Below are 13,727 nucleotides of genomic sequence, written 5' to 3' on the forward strand. Positions count from 1 at the left end.
CCAGGGAGGGAACCACCAGGAGGAGCCCACAGGCCTTCCTCCCAGCAGTACCCTGCTGCACGGTCACCACGCCTCCGGACCCCCACAGTCCACTGGACAACCAGAGGGCTTCACCAGTGAGTCACACACTCTGATTCACTGCTCATCCCCCACATGACCTGTGACCTTTACTCCTGTTCCCTGATTTAATGTATAAAACAAGCCGTTAAGATAATGGGGCTACTTAATTGTTCTCTAAATCGGACATACTGAAGGTGCATTTCTGTGCTGCAACACAGGTCTGCCAGGAAGTGTGGCCCGCTCCACACACTCGTCCAGTGGCTCGGACATCAAGCGGGAGGACAAGGAGGACGACGAGAACTCCTCCATCGCTGACAAGTCTGAGGACGAGAAGAAAGAAACCAAACGCATCAGAGCAAGGTAGGTGATCACCAACCGTCTCCCACCCCGACTATTGACACTGGCAACTGTCAGATAATGCATTCCTGTGTATTACCATTGGTTGATGAACATACTGGAGAAGATTTTATCCCACATAGGTGGAAATGTTGTAAAATTATGTTAGTGAAAGAAATACGAGGAGGAATGCATGACATTAGCCCTGATGTAGATGCACAATTTCAACTGCTAGTTAGCTGTGTTAGTTGAGTTGCTCACTAATTGAATTGGTAGCTAGTTGTGTAATGCCCTCCCCTCATGTCCCATTGTTTTCAGAAAGGAGGCGTTGACCCTCCAGATCCTCTCTGGCCTCTCAGGCCTGTCAGACCCGGGAGATGAGTAAGTCTCTCCATCCATAGGCCATAGTGCTTTGTGTGCTGAAAGCACACTATTGGGGAGCCAATACTGTATATCAAAGTCTACCGTTCTGCAAAGCCTAGCACATACATTTTCAGTTGGTTTGATGGTAATAGACAAACAAATCAACATTGAATAGCATAATGGTAAAAGATAACAACATTTCCAACCCATGTGGGATAAATCATTATTTTGTATTTTTACCAAATAGTCTTATAATGCGTTTCACTGCAATTGGTAACTTGTTTTCCTAGTCTTGACTAAATGTTTCTATTCGGATCAATTGTATGACTTAACAATGTATCTGGAGCTTCCTTTTAATACATTTACTTTCAGAACTACATAACTTCCTGGTGCTACCCAGGATTCTTTTAGAATGACAGCTAAATGCGTAGGTGTCTATGCTGCTTCGCATGTTTTGCTGAGGTGCAGCTGGCACATGCGGCCCAACTCTTTGAAAGTCTAGTTGCTTGGTTTGTGAGTGCCGTCCTCCCGTGGCTTCATTCCTCTCCGTGTCTTCCGCCTTCTAGTCAAGAGGATGAGGATGACGAGGACCTTCCTCCTGAGGTAAAGGTAGAGCGTGAGAAAGAGCGGCGAGTGGCCAACAACGCCCGCGAGCGGCTGCGAGTGCGAGACATCAACGAGGCTTTCAAGGAGCTGGGCCGCATGTGCCAGCTGCACCTCAGCAACGACAAACCTCAGACCAAACTGCTCATCCTGCATCAAGCCGTCAACGTCATTCTCAACCTGGAGCAGCAAGTCAGAGGTAACGCAGGGCTACTGTGGCCATATCTCTTGTATTGTCACTTTTTACATGTTGACCTCTGTATTACTTTGTCCCCTGTGTATATTATTTTCTCAGTGGACCATCGAGAACCATCCCGAATATTTCATCCAGCTATTTTTCACACCAGAAAAATCTGTTTTGTGTCTCTTTAATAAAGGAGTTTTTATAGCACAGTGTACGGTTAGATAAATGACTTGTATGCAATGTAAACTCATATTCCCTGCCCTCTTGTCAGAACGCAACCTGAACCCTAAAGCATTCCCTGCTATCCCCTCTTGTCAGAACGCAGCCTGAACCCTAAAGCATTCCCTGCTATCCCCTCTTGTCAGAACGCAGCCTGAACCCTAAAGCATTCCCTGCTATCCCCTCTTGTCAGAACGCAGCCTGAACCCTAAAGCATTCCCTGCTATCCCCTCTTGTCAGAACGCAGCCTGAACCCTAAAGCATTCCCTGCTATCCCCTCTTGTCAGAACGCAGCCTGAACCCTAAAGCATTCCCTGCTATCCCCTCTTGTCAGAACGCAGCCTGAACCCTAAAGCATTCCCTGCTATCCCCTCTTGTCAGAACGCAACCTGAACCCTAAAGCATTCCCTGCTATCCCCTCTTGTCAGAACGCAACCTGAACCCTAAAGCATTCCCTGCTATCCCCTCTTGTCAGAACGCAACCTGAACCCTAAAGCAGCGTGTCTGAAGCGACGGGAGGAGGAGAAAGTCTCTGGGGTGGTGGGGGAGTCCCCCATGCAGCTCTCAGGAGGCCACCCCGGCATGGGGGGAGATGGCCATAACCCAGTCAGCCATATGTAATACCAGGTAGGTATCTCTTCATCCATATTTCATCTTTGTCAGTAATTGTAGTGCTTTCAAGTTTAGAAGACTGACACTATTGTATTTTCCTTTGCAGATCTGGTGGAATTCCTTTGGCTCTCGGAAGATGTGGCCTTGATCTCTTCTTCCACCCATTCTTCTCAGTGTGTACATATACTGATGTGTCTGTGTATTGTCATAATTCAGTTTCAAGACACACATTCACACACCCTTATCCACACATGCATACTGCCAAAACTGACACAGCCAATTTGCCGCACTCCTGACCATGACTACCAGCGCAAATGTGAAGAAACTTGTACTTTCTTTCTTTTTTTTTTTTTTTACATGTTTTTTTTGCTTCCGTAACATGATGGATCACCGGAGTACTAGTGTCCGGCCACAAATGGGACTTAAAACACTGCCGAGAGGTGCTCTGTGAAAGACAGAAGCCTAACAAACTACAAATTTACAAAAGGATTTGTGCCTAATTGTTACATGTTTTATGAGACATTTAAGCAAATGTGTGGAACTTTTTGTTTTGGGGTTGCTTGTATGTATGAGCAAGTGTAGATTTGTCATTCCCAACTTAATGGTACAGTCTTACATATGTTATGTAACCAAATCCATGTGATAGAGAGGGCAGTTGACCTGCATCGTGGGACAGAGTTGCAGTCCCACCCCAGCTCTGTGGGCCCTGGACCCAACATGAGATGAGGCAGAAGGGGGAGGAACCTCACCTGCCTAGTTGTCATGTTCAGGGTTGTAAAAGGCTTTTTTTGTAGAAGACTCCAAGGCTTTTCTTCCCTGCCATAAACAAAATAATAGTATTTCAGAGTCCAGTATTGTTTCAGCATCCCCTCGGTGTAGGTTAATTGGGAGACACCTGACCAGGGGTAGAAAAGCAGTTTAACGTCACAAAAGAAATTAATTAAAGTAATTTTTCATCCTGCATCTCACCCATTGGTTACTATTGATGCCATCAGAAACTAGAGAAGCTTTCTGGAAAGCTTGTGGCGTTAACCAGCCACTCTGTTCCGTCTAGTCATGAGACTGGAGGCTTGGTTTGGAATACTCTGATGGGCATCTTATGGCCATATTGTGTAGTGCCACCCTTTGAGTTTCAAATCAATTGACCCTGAACTCATGTCCCATGCATTGTCATTCTTAAAAAACGAATACTAGGCGCCAATGTGCATTTGCAGGATCAACCATTGATACCCCTAATGGAATGAAATATCCTCTTAATACCAGACAAGTAACTTATTAGAAGTTCAGTTGTCTATTCTTAAAATTGAAGCTTTGAGCATTCCAAATGAACTACACTACATGGCCAAAAGTGTGTGGATTTGGTTATTTCAACCACACCTGTTACTGACATAAATCGAGCACACAGTCATGCAATCTCCATAGACAAACATTGGCAGTAGAATGGCCTTACTGAAATGCTCAGGGACTTTCAATGTGGCACTGTCATAGGATGCCACATTTCCAACTTCCCCGGACAACTGTAAGGGCTGTTATGGTGAAGGGGAAACGTCTAGGAGCAACAACGGCTCAGCTGTGAAGAAGGCCGTATATGCTTACAAAACAGGATGATGTAGTGCATAAAAATAATCTGTCCTCGGTTGTAACACTGACTACCGAGTTCCAAACTCCGGAAGCAACGTCAGCACAAAAACTGTTCATCGGGAGCTTCATTAAATAGGTTTCCATGGCCAAGCAGCCACACACAAGCCTAAGATCATGTACAATGCCAAGCGTCAGCTGGAGTGGTGTAAAGCTCGCTGCCATTGGACTGGAGCAATGGAAAAGCATTCTCTGGAGTGATGAATCAAGCTTCACCAATCTGGGTTTGGTGGATGCCAGGAGAAAGCTACCAGCTTGAATGCATAGTGCATTGGTGGTGGAGGAATACTGGTCTGGGGGCTGTTTTTCAAGGTTCGGGCTAGGCCCCTTAGTTCCAGTGAAGGGAAATCTTAATGCTTCAGCATTTATTTTATTTCACCTTTTTTATTTAACTAGGCAAATCAGTTGAGAACAAATTCTTATTTACAATTACTGCTTACCCCGGACGACGCTGGGAAATTGTGTGCAGCCCTATGGGACTCCCAATAATGCTTGGTTGTGATAAAGCCTGGAATCAAACCAGGGTCTGTAGTAACTCCTCTAGTTTTGAGATGCAGTGCCTTAGACCGCTGCACTACTTGGGAGCCCCAGCATATAATGACATTCTAGACAATTCCGTGCTTCTAACTTTGTGGCAACAGTATGGGGAAGGCCCTTTCCTGTTTCAGCATGACAATGACTCCATGCACAAAGCCAGGTCCATACAGAAATGATTTGTTGAGATCGGTGTGGAAGAACTTCATTGGCCTGCACAGAACCCTGACCGTAACCCCATCGAACACCAGACCTGATCGCACAACATCAGTGCCCGACCTCACTAATGCTCTTCTAGCTGACTGGAAGCAAGTCCCTGCAGCAATGTTCCAACATCTAGTGGAAAGCCTTCCCAGAAGAGTGGAGGCAGTTATAGTAGCAAAGAGCGGACCAACTCCATATTAATGCCCATGATTTTGGAATTAAAAGTTTGTTGAGCAGGTGTCCATATACTTTTGGCGATGTAGTGTAGTGTAGTAAGAGCTCATGCTGTGTCTTGACTATATTGTTAAAATGTCTGCATAATGAGACAATCTGATTTGTAAATCCACCTCAAGCATACATTCAACTAAGGATATTGTTTCAAATGGAGCAAAATGAAATGCATATAAATATATATTTGTCTATACATTGTAGATTTTAAATCCATGGCAATGTAAGTTTGAAGTTTAGAGTGTATTGTAGTTGAGCAGAATGAAGAGCTGATATTAAATCTTAATGTATTTTCAAAATGAACTCAAATTGGACTGTCAGATTTGCCATTAGAGAGGAAAGCTTAACTTAAACAAGAACACAGGCTCAGAAAGAGAAACGAAGACCGATGGGGTCAGTTGTAGGCTTAATTATCATTACGTATTTAGTGGACATTAAGCTGTCAGTCTTTGGTGCATCCCATTTTGATTAAATTGAAACATTTGACAAAGGGGTACAGTGGCCTAGAATATTGATATTGTTCCTGTTTTTTTATATATATATATATATGCGGAAGGAAGTTTCTTTGTTCATTACCCAGATCCATTATTTCTTTTCAAATGGGAACGTGTGGATGGAATTTATGCCACTGACTGTCCTATTGAAGTGTTCTTACTGAATGGTCATGTGGCTTCACAAAGCAAAGTCTATGAAGACGGGCACTGTCTCGAACAGTAATTATGCAACTGGTTTTGAATGTAACATTCAAATGTGGATTGCCTTCATTTTCAAGTACATATCCAGGTTTTGTCCGTCGGTTCAATGTTATTATTTTCTCTTCATTTCAAACGTTCCATTCTATTCTCTGCATTCGTCCATGTGGTCGTCAATGTGCAGCTACATTGTCCTGACATGTTATTTCGGAGTTTGTGTTTGGATGGTCTGAAAAAACAAGTGTTAATTCCTGTTGTAAGTTAATATCATGGCTTCAGACATGGTATAGCACCGACCTCAAACCACAGAGGCAGCAATGTACATTGTTACTTGTTGGTCATAGTATTGAGAAGGATTTTAAGTTTACTTTGTAGAAAGTGAGGAAAAGAAAAGAAAAAGACAGTTTCAAATCAATAGTGTGGCCTTTTCATTCTCAAGACTAAAGATGTCATTACTGGAGAGTGATGCCTTATCAGTGCCTGAACTTGTATTTTCATTAACTATAAAGACAGTTCTTTTTTTAAACCATAACATTTCATGTATCGCCAAGATTAGAGGTACATTGGATGAACCACCCCACCCCTCCCTTTTCACTTTTCAGGAAGAAGTTGAACATTTAAAAAAATAAAACATTCTATGTATCTAGATAAATAAACATTTTAACTTTATGTAGATCTCTTGTTATTTTTTATTTTTTTATTCAACTGGATTTGACCATACTACTGTTATGTTGTGGCTGTAGGTTCAAGTCCTGGTTGTGTTTGTCTGTTTGCTCCCCTATTGATAAACCACTCAACACTACTGGGTTCTAAGATATCATGGGTTCTGCCCTTGTGATCTGCTTTTCGAAGCACCTCAAACTGTCAATATATATATGGCTTCAGCTTTGAAGTGGGGGGCTGTGTTGTTTTGAGCCATGACAACTGGAGCTTTTTGTCACTAGAACTATCATTTCTGTGTAAAAGAGTAAGTCTCCTCCATTTACTTTGAGATCTTTTTTTCTGATATCAATCTCCTTATTGACTTTGACAGTGACTTATTGTAAGGGGTATTGATGTACCTCTTCAGAGTTGATTTTGAATATTTGTTTCTCTACTATTACAAGGTGAAATATGTGTAGGCCTACTAAATATTGCGGATTTGTTCTGAGAGAGAAAATTTACTGATCTGATGTCATTACGTATTCTGTGAACATCCCACAATGACAAAATGTACAACCTGTATTCTGAAGTTGTTGGATAGGGGGAAAGATGGAGGGTCTTTTCTGTGTGTCGACCTGAAAATTGACACCGGCCCTGTTTGAATACTTAGAAGTGCGTCCATCCCGCCTCGCTTAATGACATGACTGGATAGTGTGAGTTGTATTGTCAACCTGTTTCAAATCTGACATGAATATAACTTTATTTGATTTCATTTCTTATATGAAAGAACCTTGCTTTCACCTACCAAATTATTTCAGACCATAGATCAATTCAAGGAGGAGGGCACTACTTTTTTAAAATTCAAGTATTCAAATGGGGCCACTCACTCACTGCTACAAAGCCTGGCATCTTACACTTGCAGCGAGGACACAATCAAGACTGAGCAGTGTTTTCAGAGTGCCTCCAGTCCCGGTCTTTATTATAATTTTTTTTATATATAAAGTAGTTATTGAGAACTGTCCTGTATATAACAGTAATGTAGCAATAAATGTGCCATTTTTAATAACAGAATTATACCTTTTTCAATGTCTGGCTTTTGAATCTTGTAAACATGAAAGGAAATAAAGGAAAACATTGTAATAAAGGGTTTATCATAGCTTGGCAAATTAATGTCTCCTCTCAATGAGCTCCCATTGGTGAGAAAGTATAGACCACAAGCCCTAACTAAAGTTTTCCAAATGGTTGAACTTGGTCTTCAATGTGATGTCCCTTAAGCCCAGACAAAGATCATGTTATTTACTAACCAGCCTCTTCCTCTCCGGCTCAGATTTAAAAATAAATAAAATCACATTGAAGATTTAGCCAAATGAGGCGAGGCAGTCATAAAACTAGAATGTAATGGCATTGATTGATAGGGAAATATTGACCATCTCGTACCCCACTGTAAAATGAGCACTAAAACAATAATCATACAAACCATTCGCTATCTATAAATCAAGGCCTACTCACAATTCCAGTATGACTATCTATCTGTACACAAGATTATGTATCTAATATATATGAAAAAATAAAATAATTTTATAGCTATATGTTGATTTAAAGGAAATTGTGGCTTAAATAGTAGCCAATGCCGTAGTATTGGTGTTGTCTTTGTACCGTATGTATTTGACAACAATGGGTCAACTCAGGTTAGCTATCAAATCTCATTGTTATTCAAATGATAAACTAAACTGTACAAACAATTGTCACTACCTAATATTTTAAGAAACATTATTTTACGATATTTATACTATTTGGAAATACTGTATTCCTTATGATGTATTTTGGAAGCTTTTTAAAACATGAATTTAAACAGACATTCCTGAGGTCCTACAAAGCAGCAGCCATCTTCGACGGAGGTGAGAATGGTGCAAGTGATAAACGAGTTAATTGGGGCAAAATACATTGCCATCGCCAGGACGTGGTAAGTTTAAGTCTGTATCATAACTTTGAAGATTTATTTGACTTTAATAAATAGATTCAGACAACCGTCCAATGTGTCTCCATGAGCCATCACTCCGTTGGCTAGGTGTACTGATCTAGCTAGCTAACGTTACTATCAGGCCTCTGATTTAATTATGGCCTCAGTATTTACAAATTCCACCGTTTTGGAGTTTGTTTACTTTTACGAGTAGGGTCACTGTTAGCTAGCTACTGTAACTACCTAGTTAACGTTAGTTCCATAACTGAACAATGAGGCAGATGTTTCACCGGATGTACACATCTGAAGCATCCGGTTGGCGATTTTTTTCCGCTCCCCGCCAAATATAGTGATGCGAAGAAGCCCAGGGGCCGGCATTGAGAGAAGATCGACCTAGATCAGGGGTGTCAAACTCATTTCGCATCGTGGGCCACATACGGCCTAGGGAGATGTCAAGTGGGCCGGACCATTAAAATTATACCATACTCTGCTATAAATAACCAAAATATCATGTCTTTCCTTTGTTTTGGTGTAAAGAAGCACAAGAACATTAGGAAAATATTGAAATTTAATGAACTATCCTTTTACAAAACATTTCATGAAACACCTCATATTTCCTTAGACAAATGTGCAATTTACTTTTATCATTCACAAATATGCATTGCAACTGATCCCACTGATTGTACAAAGGCACAAAACTTTAATTGGTACTGAAAAATATAGTAATGCACTTTAAGATTAAATGAGACTTTTAAAGAAAGGAATTTTTAAACCACTTACACATACGCATATAAAATCTAAATGTAATCCCTGCGTACACCTTACAAACTAAGGAGAGTGATTTTAAATGTGTAATGAAGAAAGTGTTCGCCTGTCCTGTAAATCTGTAAACTTCATACATGAAACATACATACACATACAATACATACTGAAAATGTATGGAGTTGTATGAACAGTAGAATTCCATCACACAACTTTTGTTTTGAAGCTGCTGACTAACATTAAAGTGCACATTTTTTAAATCACCACAGTAAGGATTCATCTTCACAGAGCTGTATTCTTTCAATGCAAACAGTATCTAAGGCAGCATTTTAAAGGTGTTAGTCTAGTCTGGACTTGTATTTGTACCTGAAACTTGGCATCTTTTGGCCTGTACAAGTGCATCAACACCAGGTGTCATGTCCTGACTAGCTGTCACTTTCAGAATGTCATTTAAGTGCTTGTTTGTGAGCCTTGAACGCATTTTTGTTTTATTGATATTCATCACTGAGAAAATTTGTTCACAAAGGTAGGTTGTCCCAAACATGCACAAAATTTTAGCAGCCAGGGCTGTTAATTTGGGGTACCCTGGTAGTAGATACTGATAAAATCAGGGCAGGGTTGCCATTTGCCAGTTGCATCTCCCACAAAGTCAGCTTCAACTTAAATGCATGTATGTTGTCAGAAAACTGTGTGACAACTTTTTTGCGGCCTTGCAACATTTTGTTCAGATTGTTCAAGTGTTCAGTAATATCAACCAAGAATGCAAGGTCCCGTAGCCATTCCTGAGATTGTAATTCCAACACCGGTTTTCCTTTTTCTCCATGAACTGTCCGATTTCCTCTCGTAGATCAAAGAAATGCCTCAGCACAGCGCCTCGGCTTAACCATCTCACTTCAGTGTGGTATGGCAGGCTGTGGGTAATGTTGCTGTCGCTGAGAAGTTTGTCAAACTGACGATGGTTCAGACCTCTGGACCGGATGAAATTTACAGTGCGAACAACCACCTCCATGACGTGGTCCATTTTCAGCGACTTGCAACACAATGCCTCCTGGTGCAAAATACAGTGAAATGTCCAGAAACGATCTCCTCCATTAAGAGCTTGTACTTTGTCTTTGAACTTTGTCGCGACACCTGCTTTCTTTCCGACCATGGATGGCGCGCCGTCTGTAGCCAGGCTGACAGCGCGGGACCAGTCCACTCCAACTCTGTCCAATGCAGCAAGGACAGAGCCGAAAATGTCCTCGGCTGTTGTGGTGTCCATCATTGGCACCAACTCAAGAAACTCTTCAGTAACAGTCAATGTCTCATCAACTCCTCGAATAAATATGGCCAGTTGGGCCACGTCTGTGATGTCAGTGCTCTCGTCAATTGCCACGGAAAATGCAATAAATGACTTGACTCTCTGTTTCAATTGACTGTCTAAATCTGCCGATAGTTCCGAAATCCTCTCTGCTATAGTATTCCTCGTCATGCTAATATTGGCAAAAGCTTGTCGCTTCTCGGGACATACAAGTTCAGCCGCCTTCATCATGCATCGTTTAACAAAGTCACCGTCGGAATACGGCTTCGGTGCTAATGCTATTTCGCTAGCAATTAGGTAGCTGGCTTTTACCGCTGCTTCACTGACTTCTCGGCTCTGGATGAAAGTTGACTGCTGTTTCCTCAGACCCGCCAGCAATTCGTTAATCTTATCTCTTCTCAGTTGTCCTTGCAAGCCGTCATATTTTTCGCTGTGATGAGTCTCGTAGTGGCGTCGAATATTATATTCCTTCAATACCGAAACTTGTTGCAAACACACCAAGCACAAAGGTTTTCCGTGCATCTCTGTAAATAAATAGGACGTGGTCCATTTTTCTTTGAAAATTCTACACTCCTTATCTACTTTTCTCCGTTTGGATAACGACATTTTGGCTAATGAGGGTGTAGTGGAGAGGTAGAGACATTAACAATCTTAACAACGTCGTAACAAGCAGCAGATGGCGCATTGATACCGTCTGCTGTTTTCAGTCTGTCTCAGTGATGCGGCTTGTCTTAAAAAAAAAAAAAATTAATTCCATGTCTTTTATGCATTTTTTTCCACTTTCAAATTATCCTGCGGGCCTGATCGAACCTCCTTGGGGGCCGGTTCCGGCCCGCGGGCCGTATGTTTGACACCCCTGACCTAGATGGATTTTGGACGATATTCTGCAAATGTTCTTATCGATTAAACATGTAATCTCAATACAGTTTTCTATTACGAACATAGTGGAGTACGTTTTGCAGACTTTACTCTTTGCCAAAGTAAAAAAAAAAAAAAAAAGCTTTGTTTTGGAGTGCAATTAAACATTGTTGTTATTGCACGCGCATTTCACAGAGTAGGCGTTCCCTAACGGAAATATGCAAATACATGCTAGAACGTGCCAATAGGATCTCGCTAGCTCGTGCTTGGCTCTCCCACTCTGCTTGTTCTGCCCACTGATTAATTTGCTCCAATTGGAAACAACAGGTTCCATCTTGTTAACATATTTTGGCCTCTCTTGGAACAATTACCAACCAAGTGATTTATGGCCCTCATTAGCAACCTATTTTGAGTAACTTCCTACTTCATATCAAAGAAATAAAGTCTTCGGTTCTAGTCAGGAATGCCAGTAGTTTACAACATGAGCCTTATATTCTTATCTGTCTAAATAACTTTGGCTTTGATTGTCAATAAAAGTGTGACTATGACCGTGTGAGAATGACCACTGTTTTTGATTTGGCAGGCATTTCAATACAACTTACACCACTTAGTGATCTCTAGGTTTAGGGGTCAAGGGGTTTAATACTGGGAGGAAAAGATGATGTTGGGACTTGACAGCAGTAGTGAAAACTCCTGTAGTAGGATACTTGACTTCAAATATCTCCTCATGTTATCATTTGTCCAGGGTTCCCACGATGGTTGGTTGGGGATCAGTGGGAGGAGTTGCCCTTGTCCACATCATGGATTGGAGGCTGATCTTGGATTGTGTCCCCTAAATCAAACGGAAAGTTCAAGGACAACTAGTCACCTCTGGCTCAGAATTGTGAACATAAAGCAACTGAACAACCCTTTCCGGGCCGGTAGTTGGATTGGAGGCTGATAGCTATTGAGTGGCCAACAGATGGCACTGTCGTTAAATAACTTTTCAGTTGTCCCCTAAGAATATAGACTAGCAAATGAATGAATAAATTACTGGACCGCTAATGACTGGACTGTGTGTCTGTCTGCAGGACTACAACTTGGGGAAGGGAATGGTGGAATGCTTGCTCTTTCTGCGTTGCGAAAGTGTGATGCTCTGACACACCTATCATTCAGGGCTTGTAGAAGTCTTCCCAAAGGGATGTCTAGTTAGATTGAATGCTGTTTTGTTCCAATGTCATTTAATGTGAATAAATATTTTATTTACTTACTGTCTGTCAAATGATTCTATACATTTCCAATCATTCCAAATATGTTAATGCAATGTTACCAGTGTGTGAAATTGTTATTTTGAGAAAATGCTCTCAAAAAGTTGGTTCTTAATGCATAAAGTATTTGAAATCAAATGTTATTGGTCACATACACATGGTTAGCAGATTTTAATGTGAGTGTAGCGAAATGCTTGTGCTTCTAGTTCCGATCTAACAAGTAATCTAACAATTCCCCAATGACCAAGACATTTGATGGGGGGGGGGCTTTAAATATAGTATGTTTTTCTTTTGTCTAATATTAGTTAACATACATACAGCACCAAATAAGTTAATAGTGTTTTTTGAATAGCATTTCATGCAAATAAATTGGTTTAAGTCATTAGTTAGGTTACCATCCAATTGGTGACAGATTTCCAAAATAGTTTAATGGGTTTCTATTGCATTTTCAACTCAACTGATGGTTTTCTCACCAAAACATGTGGGTTATATAGTGAGTGTTTAAAAAAATATATTTAACTAGGTAGGCTAGTTGAGAACAAGTTCTCATTTTACAACTGAGACCTGACCAAGATAAAGCAAAGCAGTGCGACACAAACAACAACACAGAGTTACTCATGGAATAAACAAGCGTAAAGTCAATAACACAATAAGGTGTGTGCATATATATATACGGTGTGTACATACAGTGTCTATATACGGTGTGTGCAAATGGCATGAGGAGGTAAGGCAATAAATAGGCCATAGTAGCGAAGTAATTACAGTTTAGCAAATTAACACTGCAGTGATAGATGAGCAGATCATGATGTGCAAGTAGAAATACTGGTGTGCAAAAGAGCAGAAACATAAATAAAAACAATATGGGGATGAGGTAGGTAGATTGGGTGGGCTATTTACAGATGGGCTATCTACAGCTGCAGCAATCGGTTAGCTGCTCAGTGCGGGTTTAGATAACATGATGAGATTATAGACAAAAGAGTGATATTTTGTATTTGTCAAACGGCAGTCAAGCATCGTTCATGTCACCAGAATAGGACCTTCAACATTTATTAGAAAGGAGCATCAAGCTCATACTGCGACGTTCACATCATTGTGGTGTGAACAGCGCCTCTACAAGCTCATACGGCTGAAGAAATTTGGCATGGCCCCTAAGACCCTCACAAACTTCTACAGACGAACCATTGAGAGCATTCTGTCGGGTTGCATCACCACCTTGCATGGCAACTGCTCCGCCTTCAACTGCATGGCTCTCCAGAGGGTGGTGTGGACAGCTCAACGCATCACT

The 13,727-nt window shown here is 41.2% G+C and overlaps 1 protein-coding gene and 1 long non-coding RNA gene across 8 annotated transcripts in view; both read left to right on the plus strand.

Annotated features, from left to right (window-relative positions):
• LOC118359234 (transcription factor E2-alpha-like) overlaps positions 1–7,464 on the plus strand; it is a 32,150-nt gene extending 24,686 nt beyond the window's left edge. For 4 of the 7 annotated variants that reach the window (XM_035737627.2, XM_035737629.2, XM_035737631.2 and 1 more), the window contains 6 exons: positions 5–116; positions 279–420; positions 715–777; positions 1,326–1,561; positions 2,241–2,392; positions 2,484–7,464. In XM_035737627.2, coding sequence (XP_035593520.1) covers positions 5–116; positions 279–420; positions 715–777; positions 1,326–1,561; positions 2,241–2,386 — 699 coding nt within the window. In that variant the 3' untranslated portion in view covers positions 2,387–2,392; positions 2,484–7,464. Of the gene's footprint in view, positions 1–4; positions 117–278; positions 421–714; positions 778–1,325; positions 1,562–1,817; positions 2,141–2,193; positions 2,393–2,483 lie in introns of those variants that run through there. The other 3 variants (XM_052480531.1, XM_035737632.2, XM_035737630.2) reach the window with 3 other exon arrangements.
• Positions 7,465–7,987: 523 nt separating this feature from the next.
• LOC118358737 (uncharacterized) lies at positions 7,988–12,444 on the plus strand. Its single transcript, XR_004820529.2, has 2 exons — positions 7,988–8,278; positions 11,941–12,444. It is a non-coding gene; the product is annotated as an uncharacterized LOC118358737 (long non-coding RNA).
• The last annotated feature ends 1,283 nt before the right edge of the window (positions 12,445–13,727 follow it).

The sequence above is a fragment of the Oncorhynchus keta genome, chromosome 26 (genome assembly GCF_023373465.1).
Source record: "Oncorhynchus keta strain PuntledgeMale-10-30-2019 chromosome 26, Oket_V2, whole genome shotgun sequence".
In the NCBI taxonomy this organism is placed as follows: Eukaryota; Metazoa; Chordata; class Actinopteri; order Salmoniformes; family Salmonidae; genus Oncorhynchus; species Oncorhynchus keta.